This window comes from Myripristis murdjan, chromosome 8, assembly GCF_902150065.1.
Source record: "Myripristis murdjan chromosome 8, fMyrMur1.1, whole genome shotgun sequence".
NCBI classification, from domain to species: domain Eukaryota; kingdom Metazoa; phylum Chordata; class Actinopteri; order Holocentriformes; family Holocentridae; genus Myripristis; species Myripristis murdjan.
Window position 1 is genome coordinate 11,638,349 of NC_043987.1, and position 21,919 is coordinate 11,660,267.

The following is a 21,919-nucleotide window of genomic DNA, read 5'->3' on the forward strand; positions in this document are numbered from 1 at the left end:
AAAGCTAACATTTATGGAATTTATAATGCACTGTTGTTACCACATCGGTGCTGAAATTACTAAGCAAATGTTTTTCTAAAATGTGATTGGACTAAACGGCACGTCCTGGTATTTGATTGGTCCATCACGCTACGCCCACCCAGGTTACGTTTTGACACGTGACGGCTCCTGGCACGCCTCATTTTTTTCCCCACCCGCATTCCGAGAAGACCCGCCCTACTCTACCTCTGATTGGCTGGTACTCGTTACCTCCGTTAGTTTGGTTGGTTAAGGTTAGGATTAGGGCGGGGTTGTGGTTGGAGTTAGCCAATCAGAGGCGGGTGAGAAATGCTGAATGCGGGTGGGGGTAAATAAACGCCTTTAGCTCGCCGTTTCCGTACGTGAAACCTGTCCTTTCACCTCTTGCGGGCGAGTGTCCAGTTGACAGAGCGGCACCATGTCTCTCGGAGCAGCTGTTCGTGGTTTTGTCAGACCGGTCGGGGGCATGCTGCGGCCCCCGGCCCCGGTGCTGAGGCGGAGTTACGCCGCTCTCGCCGAGGCCAGGTCGATACTGGAGAACGAGCTGGACGGGATCCGAGTGGCGGGGACGTGGAAAGGAGAGAGAATCATCACGTCCAAGCAGGGTCCGCAGATCAACGTGGACGGCAGTCGTGGCAGTGAGTACCTGCAAGTTGAGTTTTTCGGCGAGATACATAAAATAAAAATAAAAATACAACTCAAAAATACGACCACAATTTAGCAACTACCTAACCTGTTGCATTGATTGTCATTCTACCTGGATATGTGTGTTGCCTTGACCCTGGACATAAACTCACTAGTTGGCTCATCTGGGTGTAGGATGACACATGCATTTCTAGGAAAAAAAGTATGACCTGAGATTCACCAGTTATTATTTCGAAACCACGGATTCCACCCTCAAAATCACAATTATTTTGCAATTATCTTAAGGTGACTCATAACTTCAGTAGAAATGAGTTATCGGCTTGTGTTTCATGTCAGCAAAAGCAAGCATATTTTTTGTCAGTGTCAGCAGACATCCAAATTGGAAATGAACTTCATATGACCCCCCTCTTTAGTTGATAATGTTACATTGTAGCCACTCATTTCACACCTGTGCTGCCACCATAGCAGGTCAGTGTTTACACCTGTGCATACAGAGTGATCCTCTGGCAGAGATCGACACTGCTGATTTATGAATGGCCTATTGATTGCAGGCCATGCCTTCTCATGTGTGAAAACGGACTGTGTTGAATTCATCTGTATGAGAACACAGTCCTGTGTCTGCTTGTGCTTTTCTGTCTCCCTCTCTCTTTGTTCTGTTGTGCTGGTATTATTGTCCTGTCATTGTCACGTTTCACTCAACTTTTCACCAAAATGCAGAGAGAAGTTCTTCCGGAGATTATCAGTTTTTGCATCCCTATTGAACAGACTGTCTTTTCCTGCTGATTTGAGTGTGCCTGTGTGCTCTTTTGGGGATGATTTGCTTACCTTAGGGTTCATACGCGGCATAACACTCTAAACTCTCTCTCTTTATCTCTCAGCCATACTGAACTTCTGTGCCAACAACTACCTTGGTCTGTCCAGTCACCCAGAGGTGGTGCAGGCAGGGATCGATGCGCTCAAGACGTACGGTGCTGGACTGAGCTCTGTCAGGTTCATCTGTGGCACACAGGTATGATGCCAAAACACAGCTCAATCAACACATTTGTTAGTGATATGAGTTCATAGTGTCTAAACCACACTGGACTAATTAGTTTCACTCTAACATTGGGGTTTGTAGGATCTACACAAGAATCTGGAGCAGAAACTCGCACAGTTTCATGAGAGGGAGGATTGCATCCTCTATGCCAGCTGTTTTGATGCCAATGCCGGGCTGTTTGAGGTATGCCGTTCATTTTACTACATCAGTGATTTCATAGTAATAATGGGGGTCTTTGTTAACCCTGTAGTTCTCTTGCTCCTGACTGAAGGGAGGTCAGAGTGCAGCATCAGCTACACAACAGCAGGGCTTACGCTTGCTGACATGGTGGAATAAACCCAGGGCTGTTGGTGGTTAGAGAGACTGCCCTTCAACCCGAGGATCAGGGCTCTAGATTCATGTTGGCAAGCATCCATCCCTCTGATGTCTCTGGCAGGGGCAGTCAGGGAGAGAATTTCCCTAGGATGATCAATAAAATGTCAAATTCTTTTTACACCAGGTTCTGTTGGGCCCAGATGATGCAGTCCTGTCCGATGAGCTGAACCATGCCTCCATCATCGACGGGATCCGTCTGTGTCGGGCAAAGAGGCTCCGCTACAAACACATGGACCTCAGCGATCTGGAGACCAAGCTCAAAGAGTCCCAGGTAAAGCAACTCTGCTGCTGAAAGGTTGCTGGCTTGTTTTTTACTTTTTCCACATTTGAATTGTGACTCTCAACTTCATAATGTAAAATTGTTTTGAAGCTATTTTGAAGTTCATTTGCAACCAAATATGCCTATTCATTCCTGTGAAGTGGCTTTTCACATACAGAAAAACACCGTAATTGCACAGTGCATCATGCTTCTGATACAATGGCTAACAGTGAATAACACTTTAATGTTTCATAACTAGTATTTAATATCCAAACAAACTAGCAGATTACAAATCCAAAGGTATCACTGTGACTTATGCAGTGTGTAATCCTCTTGAAATCATAATACCTTGGAGAAAAAAAAATAATGCTGGTTCAGGATTTCTCTTGCTTTACAATATGACTATTTTTAATGTTCTCCCTTGGCATTTATCAGTACTTAATTATCTTGAATTATTGTGTATTGGGTTACAGAATAATCAAATTTTTGCCCAACTGCCCATTGCAAAGTTGAGGTTTTGATACAACATTGTTTAAGAGTGGAGCATGTGAAGCACAGATTTCTGAGGAGAAGAAAGAACACAATCATAATTTGTTGGCCATCAAGTACACACACCCAGCTCATTCAACACTAGCAGGCAGGGCATAAATGAAAAGTGACAAATATAAATAGCCTGCATTATATTCAAATATTTCTGCAATGTAGATAGAGTAATTAACCAGATATCAGCCAGACATTTGGCTTATTTAAAGTGTGACATACTGAAAGTCTTCTTACATGTAAAGGTGTGTGCTTGCATGTCTCATTATGTCTCGCTGCCAGGACAGGACTTTAGAGTTAACCCATCATCTGAGTTGCATAGTTCATGCAGTTGTTCAGAATAATTTGTTGATCTTTGACATTCTCAGGAATTCTTCACACACACCAAACTCATAACCCCTCACCGTTTATCCATTTGAGCTCCATGTAATAAATCCTGTATTAGCGGCAGGGTCATGAAAGGGTTACAGTATTGATTATGCTTTGACTGGACCTGTGCAAGGGCGCGGGAAGGGTGGTGCTGAGGGTGCTGCAGCACCCCCTGCTGAGGAGGGGTGGAATAAATGTCAAATTAATTTTACCACATTTCAAAGTCATTTTCTTTTGAAAATGACTTGATTGTGGCAGTCACTTAGGGTGTGGACAGGGGGAGAAAGTATAACGTGTATTAATCTACTGCACCTAATGCAAGGAAAACGAAAAACATGTAAAACTGCAGAGGGGCAATCACACCGAGACACATCAGGCGGCACCATCAGTCGGTATCAGGCGAGCCGGCCGCGGCACTGGCCAGCATGAGGCAGCTCACCTGTCAGATCCGGCAGACCTGACCGGGTGGGCGCGGTATCGGACGGTGCCGCGGCCGGCCATCCTGATGCCGACTGATGGTGCCGCGGCATGTGCGGGTCAATACGGTAGTCTAGAAAACTGGAGATTTTTTTTTCTCGTGCGCCCCCAAGTAGATTGCGCCCTGGGCAGTTGCACTGCCCATCGCAGAAACCGTCCCTGCTGCCGAGTCTGCCAGCACAGCTGGATGCTGCTGCAACTCTCTCTCTTGTTTGCGCTGCGCTCGCACAGCTGGTTGTCTGTCACTGAAAGTTTAGCCTCCAAATCAGTGATGTAGTCTACGTGATACGCAGGTATACGGCGTATACCTACTAGAAAAGGTCCCGCATTTCCGTATAACCACTTAAACCCCCCCCCCCCCCCCCCCCCCCCCCCCCCCCCCCCCATACGCAGCACCCCCTGGCAAAAAGTAGTTCCCGCGCGCATGGACCTGTGTTTGCTCCACTGACCGTGATGACCCTGCTTCCCCCCTCAGTCGTCCCGTGTGCGCCTGGTGGTGACGGATGGAGTCTTCTCTATGGATGGAGATGTGGCTCCTTTACAGGGAATCTGCGACCTGGCTGAGCAGTACGGAGCCCTGGTCTTCATCGATGAATGCCACGCCACTGGCTTCTTGGGCCAGAGGGGCAGGTAACAAAGAGAAGATGATTCAGTTCAGTTTTCTGTAAAGATACGTTCACTCAAAATGCACAAAATGATTGTCTTATTTACCCCTAGTGCAGTATATCCATTCAGATAGTTTCTGTGTGATTTGGCAAGGTTTCTAGTCTGCCACGGTCTACCCTGTCTCCCAGTATCCCAATAGACTGAGTGGGTATTTGTTTGTGGAGCTCAAATGGTCAAAAGCTGACGGGTATCCTGGTGAAGAAAGCCATCAAAGGGGGGTACGTTGGAGTACTGGATGGGTGGATGGATTCAAAAATGGATTTATGGTTGAAACGTAGCAGCAAAACAGCTGAAAACAAGGATAAAGAAGTGAAAAAGAAAGCAAAAACAGAGCCAGCAAAATATTGTCAGTACCTGGTTGTTACTTCAGACACTGGTGGTGCAGTATTGGACCTCTTTATATGGGCTTTTTTTCTATCAAATTTTTAAAGGGCTGCATTACTTAAAAAAGTTTGAGTGCCACTGCATAAGGGGTATAAGGGAAAATGTCTTTTTGGATTTTGGGTGAATTGTTTCTTTAACGTGCACTTGCTAAAAGATCATGACCCACTTTCAATGACATAAAATGCATTAATAAAATAATAAAAACTTACATTAAGGTTAGGTAATGCATAACAAGTAGGAGAAGCAGTGAAAATGAAACAGAATTGTACAGAGCTCGGGATTGTGATGATCAGCTTTATGTCTACAGTACGTCTTTATAATATAATATGCCTCTACTGTTAATTATAAGGAGTTATTCTAACAAGACTCATGGTACTACTTTGCAGAGGAACAGATGAGCTCCTGGGAGTGATGAACAGAGTTCACATTGTAAACTCCACTCTGGGAAAAGCGCTGGGAGGAGCAGCTGGTACGTTTCCGTCCGTCTGACTTAAATATATCCTTACTTTGATGGCAAATTCAGGTTCTGTGCTCGGATTACCACAACTGAACATTTTTTTCACAAAATGGTAATTTACCCACTGGTCTCAGATCTATATATAGGCTGCACATGCATCCCTTCATCCACCAGCGCACAGGTTGTGATTTGTGATTTAACAGTTCCTCTTTGTAAAAATGTCATTGTCATTTTCATCAGGCGGCTACACAGTGGGCCCCAAGCCCCTGATTGACCTGCTGAGGCAGCGGTCGCGGCCGTACCTGTTCTCCAACTCCCTCCCTCCTCCAGTGGTGGGCTGCGCCACCCGGGCTGTGGAGCTGCTGCTGGAGTCCAATGAGATTGCACAGACCATGACGGCCAAAACCATGAGGTGTGTGTGTGTGTGTGTGTGTGTGTTTGTAGACGAGTGGGGGTTGGGGCTGCTGGCCGTTGTGGTTTGGGGTAGTAGTGGGAGACGCCTACTGCTGTCAGGGGGGAAACTTGGTAACTGTAATTTTGTTGACATTTATGTTTTTCTTTCTAGTAGAGTTTTTTTTTTTTTTTTTTTAAAGTTCAAATTGATTCAAAACCCATGGGGCATCTTCAAAAGTGATTTATGGTTCATGTGTGTGTGTGAGACAGCTTTTCTTATTTTTTTCCAAAAGTTGACAGCTTGAGATGTGAGTTTTTCCTCTGACGGCAGACTTATGTAACTGTTGACTTAGGCCCTCTGACAAAAACAGATAAGCCTTTTTTTTGAGTTTGTTGTCACATGTTATGCATGTTTGCTTATGGAAATGGAAAGGGAAACAATTGGAAGAGAAATTGTGAAAACTTCTTAGCCTAGCTTTACTTCTTTAGCTGTGGCCAAGAGGCTTTTCCATGAAATGTTTTATGTACTCAGGCAAGATTCATTATAGATTCATTATAGATTCATTATTCATCATAGATTTACCATATTTTCAGCTTTTGACTGTAGCTCAGCATCCAGTCCAAGAAAGGCTACAAGAGCAGCATAAGTGCCTTTTACTGGCCCAGTTGTTATTTTTCTAAAAATGGAAGATTGCCCTGTGGTCTGTGCTTAATAATACCTTCACTTCAGACCCCATTCCCAGGACTTGAAACATTAAGTGTGACAGTGAAAGTGAAAGTGTGACATTATTTCGAAAATGTTTTTCTCTGTGCTGCCCCCTCTCAGGTTCAGGAACAAGATGACCCAGGCCGGATTCACCATCTCGGGCTCGGCTCACCCCATCTGTCCTGTGATGTTGGGGGACGCGCGGCTCGCCTCTGTGATGGCCGACGACATGCTGAAGCTGGGTGAGACAAAAGTGGAGCTGACGCACTGGACCGACAGCAGCTGAACTCATAGCTCCATTCCAAAATGAGAGATGAACAATTTAAAAAAATGGCACATAATGACACACAGAACGATTGATGCTGTTTAAGAAAAACAGACTACGAAGTGTTACAAAGCTTTTTCACAGCAGGCATTTTGATGTGAAATAGCAGGGTGAACACACGTGTTGCTAGTGAGATTAATTGAGGTTCATTCAGTTCTAACAGACCCTGGTATTGTGCATGCTGGCTCACTGAAAAGGCTCTGGTACACTTATACTGAATTAATTAATATCATTAGTAATACCCGTGTTCACCTGCCATTTCATGTCAAAATGCCTGCTGTGAAAAAATGTCTGAGGTTCAAAGATAACAGATTTAACGCCATATATGACTTTATGATCAGCTGACTTTTTGAAATATTGTCCAGCTGTTTTTAAGTAGCACTCATGAAACCCTTAATGTGATATTAATATAAATTTATGTGCCTTTTTAATTTTGCATAACAAGGCATCATTAAACAACAGCTGGCAGCTACATGAAACACTGAATCTGTGCCCCCCCCCCCCCTTGTCTGTAACAGGCAACCTAGTTTCTCAATAGCTGTTTGAATTACAAGTGCACATGATCAACCACAAGAGGGAGGCACACTGAATTTATGGAGAGTCGTAAGTTAATCACTCAGAAATTGGAGCACCCATGAGCACAAATCTGATCTTGTCACTGGGTCACTTTTGCATGCGGTCTTAGATCAGATGCAGATCTGATTCCTACCTGATCAGAATTCATGTTTTTTTTTTTTTTTTTATTATTATTATTTTTTGTCACTGAACATGGTCACATCTTTGCCATTAATTCAATCCAGGCAGAGGTGGGCCAAAAGAACATATGGAAGGTAACAGTAACACCACTCTTACCACAGCAAACAGTCTGAAAAATTAATAGTGGTACAGCTGTTTTATTCATTGTGATGATGGAGTTTCATGCATGCTTCTTGTTGTTGTTTTGTGTTATCATCATCTCATTCTATGGATTTTACTTTGACCGTGTGGTTGTTTTCTAGTAGGGATGCACGATACCGGATTTTATGCTTATATCCGATATGCGGATGTTTTTCAACTCCTATCATGAAAGCCCACTGGCAGATGCAGACAGAAAATAAAATGCTTTTCAAAATGTACACATGGGCTGGGCAAAATAAGAAAACTGCTTCAACTTCGGTTATGTAAAACATACCATATTTATTTTAATATAACATTTTATTTCAAACAGCACTGTAAGATTCATCAGACTTAAACAGGCTTGGATGATGCTGTCCCTGAGACAGTCCTGACAACAGTCACAACCAGGGCAGATTAGACCAGGGTCCGGATTCTCCAAAAAGTTCTTACTAATAATCTTAAGACGTTTCTTAAGAGGAAAAATGAGAAGTTCATAAGAATGTTCTCAAGTGCTATTCCCCATTATTTTCTTAAGAACTGCACATTATCTTAAGAACTTCTTAATTTTTTCCACTTACGAACTTCTCAACTATCTACCTTTATGTAAACAAACAGCTTCGGGCTGCAACCCACAGCAGTTCCATCTAAAATACAACAAAACAATATCCATTATAGTCTCAACTTTGATTTGATGTTATAAAAGTGTTTTCTCAAAAATTGAGATACATACTTTGTATTGGACAGCGACGATATTACTAACCTATTAGTTAATGGAATCTAAATATAACTGACACTTGACAAAATGTCCTCATAGACTCAGAAACAATAGCCTACAAGTGTCTAAATATTGGTTTAGATATTAGGCTGAATTACAGTTTCGATAACGATTATCACTATGTTAACATATACAATGTAAAATTATTAAGGTATTAGCCTACTACATTAATCTATGTTATATAATCAAATTCTGCTCTAAATTAATCAAAGATGTTTGAAAAATAGCTTACCTTCACACAGCATGTGGTTACTTAAGACAACCTTTACCTGTCTTAAAGTTACGATACTATTTAAGAAAAATAGTAAGATAATTTCTTTCAAGAATCCCATTTATTCTTAAGAAAAATCTTAAGAATAAAGTTGAGAACATTCTTAAGATCTTTTGTTTGGATTCTTAAGATATTTTGTTTGTGAATTCGAAAATATCTTAAGATTCTTCTTAAACCCAAACTTAAGAAAAAAAGTGGAACTTAAGAAGAAATTTAATCTTAAGAACCTTTGGAGAATCCGGCCCCTGTTTCTCATATTAGTAGAAATGTTCATTACAGGCCGATAACAGTATTTCATTTTAAAGCCAATATCGGCCGATACCAATGATGTGCCAGCATTATAGTACATTGCTATTTTCTAACTATTTTGTCACACTTCCTCCAGGAATTTATGTGATTGGATTCTCCTACCCGGTGGTACCAAAGGGCAAAGCCAGAATCCGGGTTCAGATCTCAGCCGCCCACACAGACGAAGACATCGACCGCTGCGTCGATGCTTTCATCCAGACGGGCAGGAAGCACGGAGTCGTGTCCTAATCAGCGCAGACAAAGAGGATGAAGTAAAGGGATTTAGAAATAATGAGGAGAAATGGAGCTGCTTGCCTTTGCAGACCATGCAGGCTGTTACAGAGCATGGACTGTTACTCACATGACCTCTGAATGGCGTTGATTCCACTGGCAGGTCAGTTGTGATTAATGTTATTTTTGTGTTTGCTTTTCTTAGCTGAATAAAGAACTTTGCTAACAAGTTGAGGTGTTTTTTGTGATTTTTGTGGGAGTGAAGGAAACGAGCTCAATTTATCTCAATTTATCCCTTTACAGTGTGGGTGTGAAACTGAGCCAAGAAAATGAAAAATAACATTCAATGGATCCTACAAAGTGCAGTGTTACAAACACATCCACTGTGTGAGAGCCATCTAATCAGTTAGCTGATGAATTAATGAATTTACTGAAAGTGTTTTTATGTTTAAATAGTCTAAGCCTTTGAAAGAATATTTGCTGATGTCATATTGTTATCCCAAATCTTTGAATGGAAAAAAATATTTTTGCAAATGAGACAAAATACAGAAAATACTGGAAATGGTAGTGTTTTTTTTCCCTCTCCAAAACAAACCAAACCGAAACCAAAATCGTGACCTAAAAACCTGAATACAAATCAAACCATTGGTTTAAGTGCACAACATACTGAAACATGGGACTTAAGTTTGATCATTTTTCATATCTTTAAGTTTGGAAAATGCACAAATAGTTTGGAAAAGTATTTAAAAAATGTTATAGAGACCCACACATTGACTTTACGATTTATGTTGTACACCAAATGTTTTTCCCGTGTTTCTGAAATCTAAAAAAATTAACTCGTGGCCTTATTGGCATGTTGTTTAGCAATTATCAGCATACATTCTCAAATCTTCTGAAGGAATTAATGTATTTTTCCCCAAAGTGAGAGGAGCTATGTCAGTGATGAAGAATGCTGATTTCCTCACAGATATCAATAAACAGCAGAATGCATGACATGAAGCTTTGGAAATGGCCAGAAAATAAATGATACCAGTCGAGCGTTGGGCGTGCATGAAATTTTTGATAAATATTTCAATCCTATACTAAGTAGAAATTTTATGTAGGTACACTGACTCATTTCACATACAATGTAGACATTATGAAAAAGAAAAGCTTTTTATTTTATTTATTTATTAATATTTTAATACTTTCAGGAATACACAGCACACCCATTGATAAGAGAAAGCCATAGTAGTGGAAAAAAAACCTACTGCTGATCAGCCAACACCTCAAAATATAAGAGAAGATTAAAGAAGCCCGGTCTTTGCACCAACGTTTCAGGTCAAAAACGATGCCATCAGTAGTGAGAATGGATGGTGCATGAATAAATGATCAACAATTACAGGCATCAGTGGAAGAAGAAGCAAAAATCAAATCAATAGTGATGATGAATCACTAAGTGGGGGCAAACACAGAAGCAGGCACTGGACATATGAACAAGTAATAACAGAAAAAAATGGCTACAAAACATCTATCCATTTTAGTACTCCCTAGGCATAAGAGGAAATGTTTCTTCTTTGTTTTTCCAAATAACATTCTCCTCTTAAAGTTTCCTCACACAAATCCACATTGGTGGCTTCGTTTGTTTCCTCTATAATTACTGTGAAAGTCAACCAAAACCTTGCAAATGTAATCACTCTGTATTTGGGGTGTGAGTGTGCCTCAGAACTGCACGGCGCCGGGCGGGATGTCAAACATGGAGGGGTCAAACTGCTGCCCTTTGAACGGGGAGCCCTCAGCGTCCCAGCCCTTCTTCAGCATCTCATGCACCTTCATCTCGTGGCTCTGCGGCTTGCCCTGCAGCTTCTGGTGGTAGTCGAAGGTGAGCCTGTCCAACACGGCGTGCTCCTCCTCGTCCACCGTGGCCATGGAGCGCTCCCGGTTGATCTTGTTGATGTCGATCTCCTTCTCCCCTTTGAGCACGGCGCTCCACCACACCTCGCTGCTCTTGGCGAGGGACAACACCACGCAGCGGCCGGGCTCCAGGCTCCACAGAGAGTCCTCGGTGTTGATCTTGTGTGAGAACTCTCCCTCCAGCAGCACCGTCTCCCCCGCGCCCTCCCTCACACACACGCGCACGCCGCTGGTCTGCAGGCTCACACACACCTGTGCGCCCTTGACCACGGTTTTGGGGACAGTCACGCGGACCTCCACGTCTGTGTAGTCCTGGGACCAGCTGTAGTTGTCCCGCACCGCCCCGTTGTAGCTGTCCGGGTCAGCCTGGAAGTGCTGCTGCTCGCCCGCCGGGGCTGAGTTAGTGCCGGACGCCGCTGCCTGCGCTCCCTCAGGCGGGTGGGCTGCGCCGCCGCTGCCGGAATCAGGCTCGGTGCTGGGGGCTGCTTCAGAGGACTCTCCAGCACCCGAGGGAGGGCTCTCCACCTGGGCTGCCTCTGGGTGCTGCTCAGCGGTGTCCCTCTGCGGCTCAGACTTGACCTCCACCTCTTGGACCGCAGGGGGAGCGGCTCTGCTGTCGTCTCTCTGCGCCGCCTCACCCAGCTGCCTGGCCCGGTCCTGCTGCGCCAGCTGCTCGAACCGCCGGAACGTCTTCAGCACCATCTTCTCCGCCACGCCGGGGGGAAACCCCATCGAGTCGGTGGGGCTCGTCAGCAGCCGGTAGAAGTCCGTCTTGCGGTAGAGAAACCCAAAATAGACGTGCAGAAAGTGCTGTATGTTGCCAACATGCTGCAGGATCCCCAGCAGCGCGTTGTCGTACATCTCCGTCATCTCCAGCGGCGACGCCATCGCAGCGGCTCACTCGGATGAGATAATCTGTTTAATCCGACGGAGTTGTTTTCACACACTTTGAACGGAGCGCAATTCAAAACAACTTTCCTCAACGGTCGGAGCAGCTGCCGTGGACCATTTCCATGCTAACGGGTGAACTTCCGTGTAAACTCACTTACGGCATGTCGCTCGCTGAGCATGTCGCGAGGGGTTTTGCAGCAAAGCAGGGAGCAGTGGGAAATGAGCTTCCGTTTGTTTCTATGTGTTGTTTCCAGAGCCCGTCTACATTACATCTATATTAGAGATTCTCTGGTTGTTTCCCCCTTTATTTGAGAAAATTAGAGTCAAATACAGGGTGTATACACTCAGTGGACACTTTATTAAACCCGCCTGCACAATCTAATACAATCCAATACAACTGTTCTGCCATAAAATGTGCTTTTCTGCTGCCTGTAATGCTCAGGTTTTCTTTTTGTCACAGTAATAGAGGTGTTCATTCAATTTTATGTTTGGCATTTAGTTAATAGTGCTGCTGTTGGACTGGACTGCATTTTATTGAGAGGTGTTTCTACTATTCTGTCCCCCTCATGTATAATAAATAGGGAGGACAAAAAATTGGAAACACCTCTCAATATAATGTAGTCCAGTGCAAGACCTCTGCAAACTACAACCTCAGTAATAAACATACAATTAAATTTACACATTCCCCACAACTTTCTTAAAAGGTAAAATTTATGGCAGAGCTGTTGACCTGAACTGAGTGTATGTGTTACACACATTTTATTGGAAAAGTTGTTTCAGTATAAAATAATATAAAAAATACATGACAAACAACAAATAACAAAATGTAGGGAGAGAAACAAACAAATAAACAGCCAGTAAGTTAGTATGAAAGATTTCATGCTAACAAAGACTTGATCTGGCCTAAAATACTCATCTTTTACGTTTTTAAAGACTCCAATTAAAAAACATGAAAATTTGAAACTCAGAAACCTATCAGATTACTTAGACATTTAAAATTTACTCCAATTAGTCAGCAGACCCTGAAGTTTGTTCGTTTATTTGTTTTTCTTACATTTTGTTATTTGATGTTCACTGTAACTATGGAAATTTATTTTTATATCAGTTTATACCTAACTATCTTTAAAGCAGCTGTTCTCGTGATAAATGTATGTAACATGTACACTTCATGTATTTGACTTTAATTTGATAAAATAAATGAAAAAAAAAAAAAAAAATCTCGCTCCTCCCCCCTGTTGTCTGTTTCGCGCCACTAGCACTTACAAGTCCCGCCCTTATTTTTTGAGGCACGCGTTCCCCGCTGCCGTTTGACCAATAAGAAGAGAGAGCCTCTACCTTCCGCCAATGACAGGCTGAAATTGGGCGGGTAGAGAATCTGCTCGCGGGAAAACAGACAGGAAGTTTTTCTAGTTTTACCGCGAAACAGATATCTTGGTGGAGTTTGTCAGCGGCAGCCTCACGGGTCCACTTCAGATCGGCTTTGTTTCTAAAGAACAAAAGCAACTTCGTATCATCTGTACTTTGTTTTATTCTGTTTTATTGAGCGTCTCGGTTCAGCATGTCTGGTTTCGACGACCCCGGGGTTTATTACAGCGACAGTCTGGGCGGCGGAGAGGGACACGGCCTGGATGACGGGGCGCAGAAACGGACCCAGATCAAGAAGCGGTTCCGCGAGTTCCTCCGGCAGTTCAGAGTCGGAACCGACCGCACCGGCTTCACCTTTAAATACAGGTGAGACCACATGTAAACACTGATGAAGCAGCAGGAGAAACAGTCAAAGTTGTTGCCAAAGAGCTAAAAATGTACCTTGAGAAGCTCGTTAAGTTCCTGCTCCCCAACTCAAAAGGCACATGTTATAGTCTTTTCATACTGTTTAATGTCATGTTAGTCTATGCCATTAAGGTGGGGAAAGTTTACTCTGTCACTAACAATACGGTTGTGGTGGTTTTGCAGTCCACCAGCATCTTTGAGCTCCAGCATTGTCCCAAGCTTGATTTATCCACTTAATAACCCAGCAGAAGCTTTTCATTCTTCCCTTTCGATAATCTGTGATGATCATACTAGCAGTGCAAAGATGATCCTCTGGTTATTGTTAGCTGAAGCCATCAGCTGTGAATACTGATATGTGCTGCTCTCTCCTCCACTACCACAATGTGCTCATGTTGGTTGACCTCTGCCTTTGTGTTTTCCCTCAGAGATGAGCTGAAGAGGCACTACACCCTGGGGGAATACTGGGTGGAGGTGGAGATGGAGGACCTGGCCAGCTTCGACGAGGATCTGTCGGACTGCCTTTACAAGCTGCCCACAGAGAACCTGCCTCTGGTGAGACTGACACGATAACACTAACTTAGTTTCTAACTTTGGTTTCTAGTGTAGGTGACTAACCCTTTCCTATGACAAGGCTGTATGAAAACAATGTGACCGCATGGTTACCTCAAGCACTTCCCACTAATCCCTTGGTTGTGGTCTGATTGACAGCTGGAGGAAGCGGCCAAAGAGGTAGCTGACGAGGTGACCCGTCCCCGGCCTGTAGGGGAGGAGACGGTGCAGGACATCCAGGTCATGCTGAAGAGTGATGCCCACTCTGCTTCCATCCGCAGCCTCAAGGTAAAACACTGCAGATCAAAGTGGAAACTGTAAGATAAACCTTAAGATAGACCTTTTTTTCCCCAAGGTTTGTGCCGCTTGTCTAAGTTGCCTCTCTTTTTACATTGCTGTGGGTGGTATCTGCACAGAGTCAGGATAATTGAAGATATCAGGGTGTGTTTGCCCTTACCTCCAACATATGGCACATAATCTCTAGATTGAGCTGTCCTGGATACTTTTTTTGGGGGAATTTTTTTTCAGGATTTTAGAGTAGAAACAACTAACATTACAGGCACTAGAGGTTCAGTTCTAGTGGGAGTTCAACCGGATCAAATTTGGTGTGCTTTGACTACGTTTCTTGTACATTGGTGTAGAAAAACAAATATTGCATTGTCTGCTTACAAGGATCGCATGATGAGGCTCCCATGTGGTTTAATGCTCTCTATCTGCCACTGTAGCCTTGATTGTTGCTTTCTTGTGTTTGTCTGTCCATTTCATTTCCATATTGTTATAATCCACAACTTAACCATGTTTCTCTACTCTCCCCTGCAGTCTGAGCAGGTGTCTCGCCTGGTCAAGGTGCCTGGCATCATTATCTCGGCCACGGCAGTGCGGGCAAAGGCCACCAAGGTGTGTCTGCAGTGTCGCGGCTGCCGCTCTGTCATCAGTAACATCCCTCTGCCTCCGGGCCTGCAGGGTTACGCTCTGCCACGCAAGTGCAACACGTAAGTGTCACCATCTGAATTTATGACATAGATTGCACGTCCAACTTTCTTATATCGCGTGTGAGTAAATGGAAACCACAACAAATTGCACAGTACTTTTCAAACCGATGTAAGTGCTTTACAGAGAATAAAAACTGTCAAATGATAAAATGGATTTTTTTTCTCCTTTTACCAACCTCAGGTAGGGCATTCCAGCTTAGGAACACAAATGGCAGTGGTTACTTTGGTTAAGATATTTTTGCCGTCTCCCATTTCTTCTCAGTGAGAACGTTGGCAGGGTGAAGTGTCCCGTGGATCCATACTTCATCATCCCAGACCGATGTGTTTGCGTGGACTTCCAGACCCTCCGCCTACAAGAGTCCCCCGACGCTGTGCCGCACGGAGAGATGCCCCGTCACCTTCAGCTTTACTGTGATAGGTGAAGAACACTTTCTATTATGTAACATTGTCAAGTCAGTGGTACATTTCATCTCTGCATGATCAAATATGACTAATGAATGACTAAAAAGTTTTAATGTCATTCCACACAATGTTAAAGCTCAGTCTGTTTTTTGTTTTTTTTCCCTTCAGGTACCTGTGTGACCGTGTGGTGCCGGGGAACAGAGTGACGATCATGGGTATCTACTCCATTAAGAAGTCAGCTGCTACTAAAACCAAGGGCAAAGACAAATCGGCTGGTGTGGGCATCCGAGCGTCTTACCTGCGAGTGGTTGGCATCCAGGTCGACACTGAGGGACCAGGTGAAGACCATTTCTTGTGTCAAAACATGAAACGATACGATCATATCTAGGCGATACATACCAGTACAGCCTGATTTTTTTTATTTATTTATTTATTTTTTTTTTTTTTTTTAATATATAGAGGCGGCAGTTCAGTTGTCAGCAGCCAAACAGCATTTTGTTTCCTTTACTTTCCCAGGTCGTGGAGCTACCGGATCAGTCTCTCCACAGGAAGAGGAGGAACTGAGGGCACTGGCTGCTTCCCCCAATGTCTATGCCTCTTTGGCACGCTCAGTGGCCCCCTCCATCTACGGCAGTGAGGATCTGAAGAAGGCCATCACCTCTCTACTGTTTGGTGGTTCAAGAAAGAGGTGAGATTACCTAATGTGGTGGAAAAAGGAATGCCGACTCACAATTTTCTGCTTTATTAAAGTTTACTGTGCCTTTTGTCCTTTTGCATAAACTAATTGTATTGTTTCCTGTCCCATAGACTTCCTGACGGTCTCACCCGCAGAGGGGACATCAACCTGCTGATGCTCGGAGACCCCGGTACAGCCAAGTCCCAGCTGCTCAAGTTTGTGGAGAGATGCTCTCCTATTGGGGTAATTAAACCATCAAAGTTGTATTTGGACTAGACTTAGACTAAATTGGGTCATGTCAATATACCAATGATGACATTTAATATAAAATCTCAATGTACATTGTGTTTTGTCAGGTTTATACCTCAGGTAAGGGCAGCAGTGCTGCTGGTCTGACCGCCTCTGTGTTGAGGGACCCCAACACTCGTGGCTTCATCATGGAGGGAGGAGCCATGGTGCTGGCTGATGGTGGAGTGGTTTGCATTGATGAGTTTGACAAGGTAAAGAGACGCTGACTAGCAAGAGTTGTAAATTTAACCTGATTTGTGTCATAGAACTGTGTGAATCAAACTGTCCTTACTTGTTCCTCAGATGAGAGAAGATGACAGAGTGGCCATTCATGAAGCCATGGAACAACAGACCATCTCCATAGCCAAGGTGCTGCTCTTATTTTGAAATCTACCACACATTCATCACTCTGCTGTGTGAGACCAGTATTGGTTTACATTATCAGTGTAGTTTTCCTGATAAATTGACACTTTGACTCCTTCCAGGCTGGCATCACCACCACCCTGAACTCTCGCTGCTCAGTGCTGGCTGCAGCTAACTCTGTGTACGGCCGCTGGGATGATACAAAGGGGGAGGACAACATCGACTTCATGCCTACCATCCTGTCCCGTTTCGATATGATCTTTATCATCAAGGACCAGCATGACCAACAGAGAGATATGGTGAGGACCAACATGTTCAACCCAGCTACATTAAATACCTTACGTTTCAGTAGTGGAAGTGTTTTTATGTGGAGCCTGACGTTAATCCTCCTCTCCTCATGTTTGTAGACCCTGGCTCGTCACGTGATGAATGTTCATCTGAGCGCACAGACGCAGACGGAGGGCGTGGAGGGAGAGATTCCACTCTCCACCTATAAGAAATATATCGCCTATGCCAGAGCGTGAGTCTCCCTGAATTCTTACTTCATTCACACAAGTGCAAAATTTTAATTGATCCTGAACATCACTCTCACCTCATAGTTATTCATATCATATGGTCATGACAGTTATGTTTCATTGACAGTAAATGTGGGCCTCGTCTCTCTGCTGCCGCGGCTGAGAAGCTGAAGAACAGATATGTGGTGATGAGGAGCGGAGCGAGGGAGCATGAAAGAGAAAGTGACAAGAGAGCCTCCATTCCCATCACTGTCAGGTATGTTTTTCTAATCACCTAAAGACTATTAACTAACACATTGTCTGTGGTTTAAGCTTCACAGATGGCTCTACAAAGGAATGCTCATCTTTCCTCTCCACAAGCATGTTTAGCTTTAAGATGCATAAACATTGCTTACTCTGTACCCCTCTTAGTGTTATGTTCACAGGCACAAACGCCTTGACTTTAAGTTCTTTACTGACTTGTGTTCCCTCCTCTTTCAGGCAGCTGGAGGCTGTTGTGCGAATCGCAGAGTCCCTGGCCAAGATGAAGCTGCAGGCTGTGGCCGGAGAGGAAGAGGTGGACGAGGCCCTCAGGCTCTTCCAGGTTTCCACACTCGACGCTGCACTTTCTGGAAGCCTTTCAGGTGTGTGCATGCACTCGAGTCGCTCGCGTACTTAGCTGACTTTGAACTCAACTGTCTGCTGTAGTGTTAAAGCATATACATAACTACCTGTTAGCAGCAAGGGAATTACATTTGAGTGCTGCTTTTAACATTGCAAATTGGTCATGTAAAACACTGACAAACTCACCTGGGTAAGATGTGTGACCAGACTATAAAAAATATAAACATTCTGATTGTTTGTCAATCTACATTTTGTGTGAAGGAGTGGAGGGCTTCACAACACAGGAGGACCAGGAGATGATCTCACGTATTGAGAAACAGCTGAAGAGGCGCTTTGCTATCGGCTCCCAGGTGTCCGAGCACAGCATCATCCAAGACTTCACCAAACAGGTCAGTATCAACAGTTTGAAGGGACGGTTACATAGAGTTTTAAGGGGGAAATACACTGTTAAGCAACTAATGGCAGTGAATCTTATGTCCCTGGGCCCGTTTTGTTTTTGCTGTATTTTTCTTATAAATGTGGATGTGTGGCCCCATGTAGACAATATGAGGTAATTTTTATATATCCAGTACAGCTACCATTACACTACATGAACAGTAAACAGGTCGTGGTCTTCTCATCTGGTAAACACTTGAGCTAAATGAATCCACTGGATCTTAGACTGTCCTATGATATTTTAGTTTTGATCAGAGTTCACTGAAAAATCTGCTTCTCTTTCCTGTTGTCCCTAAAAGAAATACCCAGAGCACGCCATCTACAAAGTCCTCCACCTGATGATGAGGAGGGGAGAGCTTCAGCACCGCATGCAGAGGAAGGTGCTCTACAGAGTCAAGTAGAGCCAGCACTTCACGCTGACAGATATCCATGTTGTTTATGTAAATAGTTTGGTCAAATATCGCTGCTTTCTGTGTTACTATTATTTACCAGGAGACATCAACTGATTGAGTCTGATATGGATCCAACGCTGTCACTGTGTATTTAGATGAAATTTAATGTTAAACTGTTAAATTTGGGTCAGTGGTTTAAAAAAAGATGTTTAGAATTCATTGTGTTGACTGTAAAATGGTAATGACACTTTTGTACCAAAATAAATGGTGTCATAGCGTCTGCATAATGTGTTTAAAAAAAAAAAAAAAAAGAAAAGAAAAGAAATAAAATACAATAATAATGAAATAAAGTGTCTGAATATACATTAAAACTCTTACGTTGTTTTCATAACAGTGAAACCCTATCCCTATCTGCTGAAGATGGGTTGCTTTTAACTAAAATAAATGGCTATATCAATAGCAGAGATAAGATGGAGACACATGTACAGTTTTAGAAGTTTAATAAATTTCATTTACAAATGATACCACAATCGAGGAAAAAAAATGTTCAAATGACAGCAGTTTTTCAGTATAAATTGGTAGTTGATGGATTAGTCTCATTTCAGTCATGATTATAATTTTACTCAATTACATGCATCACAGTAAGTAATTAGTAAAGTGCTTTATGTGCCTTTCAGTAGTACATATATTTATACAGTTAAGCAAGAGTTTGCAGTTGGGAATAAAGTGCTGGTAAAAGCAGCTACAAAGCATAGATTCCCATTCCGACAGTGGCCAGCGCAACACACATCCCCATGGTGAACTGCATGATGGGTGAAGATGGGATCATGGCAGCTGGGAGGTTGAGTCTGTGGGACTTTGGTTGGGTGGCTGTTTCTGTTGTGAAACTCAACATTTTCTGCAAGTCATCAAATACCTATAGGAAATACAAGGGATTAAAAAAAATACTGAATTGGTAACATGCTTACTCTGCATCTATCAGACATTTCCTGACCAGATTGACTTCCTTTTTTTTTTTTTTTTGTCATTGCTCGTGACCTGTAAGGCAGTTGTGGATGCTATTACTGTGTGTCAAGTGTCTAAATCACTAAATCAAGTCTGAAACCTTATCTTCTAATTCACCCACCTGGATGTTGAATTCGAAGGCTGAGACGGCCTCCTCCAGCACATCTTTCCTCTCCTCCTCTGTCAGGTCAATGCTGTTCATCCTGCCACGGTACAGCTGTTTGAAGCGGTTGGGGCTGGTCACACCAGGGAACAAGAAAAATGAAAGCCCCTCTTTTCCACTCAGTCCTATAGATTTCTGCGTAATTTTCCCCAACACTTGTCCTCCTGATAGATCGCCAAGGTAACGGGTGTAGGCGTGGGCCACCAGCAGCGTTGGGTTCTCTCTGCCAATCTGAGAAAGGTAAGGTCAAGTTTGAGTGCATTTACAGATCACTACACAACTGTCCTTCCCTCAGTATTGACGTGTTCTTTAGGACTCACCTGTCGAAGTCTCTGCTCATATCTCTGTGTGGCTGCGGGAACAATTATTTTTTTCTTCCAGTCTGGGCCAAAGAAGTACTCCAGATCTCTCTCCAGGGACTCAAGACGGGCGAGTTCCTGAGGGAAATAAATCGGTGCGACACCTGGATGTGAAGCATTCCTGTCCAGCTCCTCTTCCAGCGCTTTGTAGATCTCATACAAGGAACACAACAGGAGCTGTCAAAGAGCAGAAGCGCGTATAGATTTGATCAACCACTTTCCACAACTTAAACACAAATTTTAAAAAATGCAAATGAAATGGGTGCTGTGTGTTCTTATGTAAATGCTCAACCAACAAATCAAGTTTTTTGGTCTGTTTGTTTGGAGACATGGAAAAGGAAAGCTTTTGAACTTACCTTGTACTCTCTCAGGCTGATCTGTCCCTTCTGGTAATTCAACATCAGCTGTGTGTTTTCAGCTCGGACATGGCTGTCCTTTGTAATTGCTTTGATCTGCTCTGATAAATCACTGTGGACGGACAAACCAACATAGCAACACAATTATCTTCATTTTAAAATAAGCTTTTAAAACAAGAAATTGTAGCCTGAAAACAAGGATAAGGCTTTTGAACATTTCTGACAATAATCCTAAATCTTTGTACCTGCCAACTTCTTCGGTGTCATTTTTCCTTGCACTCTTCATGGTCTCCATTTCTGCAGGCAGAATATATGGTTACTATTCAGTTCAGTAAATCACTTTTAATAAGAATAAGCCTGGAAAAAAACTTTAAATTACCTGTGATGAATTGTAGTGGCCTCTCCTTTATGTTTGTTGAAATGTATCTTGTAATGTCCTTCCCCTTCAGCTTCTCCTTCAGAGAGTTAGCAGTCCACTGATTTCTCTCAGTTCTGTCCCTTTCTCTTTTATACATGCCTCTCTCCCACCTACACCCACTGTGACTGCAGAATCAAATAGGAAGTGTGAGTGCTGACTCACTTTACCACAGCCTGCTGGAGCTTAACATGACAAGGCAGATGTGGAAATGAGAGTGAGCAAGTAAGCAAGAAAACATGAGAGGGCAGAAATGAAAAGCTGAGTCACACTAAGGTTTGGCTTTTGTTCTGGTTAAAAAGAAAACACTGAACAGATACATAAGGACCAGGAGCTTGGTCAGCAGTTTATGGTCTGTCACCATCTGAGTTTGCAGCTGTGAAAAACAGCTTTAAATGCTGGTAGCCTACAAACTTTGTGATACATAAAATCAAACATATTCACAACTTCATAGCTTCACCAGCACCCAGGATTCAGTACAGAATTCAGTTCAGTTATGTGTGACCACTGCATGCTTTTTCCCCCTTTTTATTGGAGATGAGTGTGCAATTCCCCCTTGAACACATGGAAATGGATGTAAATGTAAACTGAAATAAAGCGTATAAGCTTATAAAGTGGCATGCTGAAATACACCAATCACATCCCACCAGTCCCACCAAGAACACCATGGGAGTCTGACTGGACCTTCATCCTTTATCATTTTCTAGTCTTTCCCACACAGCTTAGCCCCTTTAGAGCCCAGCAGGCGATACACCCTGTGG

The 21,919-nt window shown here is 43.3% G+C and overlaps 4 protein-coding genes across 4 annotated transcripts; 2 read left to right on the forward strand and 2 right to left on the reverse strand.

Moving 5' to 3' along the window:
* Positions 1–373: 373 nt before the first annotated feature.
* gcat (glycine C-acetyltransferase) lies at positions 374–9,317 on the forward strand. The gene is made up of 9 exons (XM_030057631.1): positions 374–656; positions 1,542–1,672; positions 1,781–1,882; positions 2,199–2,345; positions 4,195–4,349; positions 5,156–5,238; positions 5,467–5,638; positions 6,446–6,567; positions 8,958–9,317. The coding sequence occupies exons 1-9, from the start codon at positions 437–439 to the stop codon at positions 9,107–9,109; spliced, it is 1,284 nt and encodes a 427-aa protein (XP_029913491.1). The 5' UTR covers positions 374–436; the 3' UTR covers positions 9,110–9,317.
* Positions 9,318–10,223: 906 nt separating this feature from the next.
* Positions 10,224–12,067, reverse strand: nudcd3 (NudC domain containing 3). The gene has a single exon (XM_030057632.1). It carries the CDS (start codon positions 11,870–11,872, stop codon positions 10,793–10,795), a length of 1,080 nt encoding a protein of 359 aa, XP_029913492.1. The 5' UTR covers positions 11,873–12,067; the 3' UTR covers positions 10,224–10,792.
* A 1,196-nt stretch (positions 12,068–13,263) lies between these two features.
* Positions 13,264–19,211, forward strand: mcm5 (minichromosome maintenance complex component 5). Its single transcript, XM_030058776.1, has 16 exons — positions 13,264–13,606; positions 14,071–14,197; positions 14,354–14,482; positions 15,014–15,186; positions 15,449–15,604; positions 15,757–15,926; positions 16,105–16,276; positions 16,396–16,507; positions 16,621–16,764; positions 16,856–16,921; positions 17,038–17,214; positions 17,323–17,435; positions 17,558–17,686; positions 17,911–18,053; positions 18,295–18,422; positions 18,768–19,211. The coding sequence occupies exons 1-16, from the start codon at positions 13,434–13,436 to the stop codon at positions 18,867–18,869; spliced, it is 2,214 nt and encodes a 737-aa protein (XP_029914636.1). The 5' UTR covers positions 13,264–13,433; the 3' UTR covers positions 18,870–19,211.
* A 138-nt stretch (positions 19,212–19,349) lies between these two features.
* On the reverse strand, positions 19,350–21,239 carry hmox1a (heme oxygenase 1a). The gene is made up of 6 exons (XM_030058777.1): positions 21,123–21,239; positions 20,989–21,040; positions 20,744–20,855; positions 20,349–20,564; positions 19,987–20,259; positions 19,350–19,776 (listed from the first exon to the last, which is right to left on the reverse strand). The coding sequence occupies exons 2-6, from the start codon at positions 21,036–21,038 to the stop codon at positions 19,603–19,605; spliced, it is 825 nt and encodes a 274-aa protein (XP_029914637.1). The 5' UTR covers positions 21,039–21,040; positions 21,123–21,239; the 3' UTR covers positions 19,350–19,602.
* Positions 21,240–21,919: the final 680 nt, after the last annotated feature.

What these genes read in the sequence shown, in the direction of transcription:
- gcat (XM_030057631.1), top strand. Translation starts at nt 437, where the DNA reads ATGTCTCTCGGAGCAGCTGTTCGTGGTTTTGTCAGACCGGTCGGGGGC. An exon ending in AGCGCTGGGAGGAGCAGCTG is followed by an intron (nt 5,239 to 5,466) that starts GTACGTTTCCGT and finishes CATTTTCATCAG; the next exon opens with GCGGCTACACAGTGGGCCCC. An exon ending in CGACGACATGCTGAAGCTGG is followed by an intron (nt 6,568 to 8,957) that starts GTGAGACAAAAG and finishes CACTTCCTCCAG; the next exon opens with GAATTTATGTGATTGGATTC.
- nudcd3 (XM_030057632.1), bottom strand. Translation starts at nt 11,872, where the DNA reads ATGGCGTCGCCGCTGGAGATGACGGAGATGTACGACAACGCGCTGCTG.
- mcm5 (XM_030058776.1), top strand. Translation starts at nt 13,434, where the DNA reads ATGTCTGGTTTCGACGACCCCGGGGTTTATTACAGCGACAGTCTGGGC. An exon ending in CCACAGAGAACCTGCCTCTG is followed by an intron (nt 14,198 to 14,353) that starts GTGAGACTGACA and finishes TCTGATTGACAG; the next exon opens with CTGGAGGAAGCGGCCAAAGA. An exon ending in CTTCCATCCGCAGCCTCAAG is followed by an intron (nt 14,483 to 15,013) that starts GTAAAACACTGC and finishes TCTCCCCTGCAG; the next exon opens with TCTGAGCAGGTGTCTCGCCT.
- hmox1a (XM_030058777.1), bottom strand. Translation starts at nt 21,038, where the DNA reads ATGGAGACCATGAAGAGTGCAAGGAAAAATGACACCGAAGAAGTTGGC. An exon ending in GACACCGAAGAAGTTGGCAG is followed by an intron (nt 20,856 to 20,988) that starts GTACAAAGATTT and finishes GTCCGTCCACAG; the next exon opens with TGATTTATCAGAGCAGATCA. An exon ending in TCAGCCTGAGAGAGTACAAG is followed by an intron (nt 20,565 to 20,743) that starts GTAAGTTCAAAA and finishes GCTCTTTGACAG; the next exon opens with CTCCTGTTGTGTTCCTTGTA.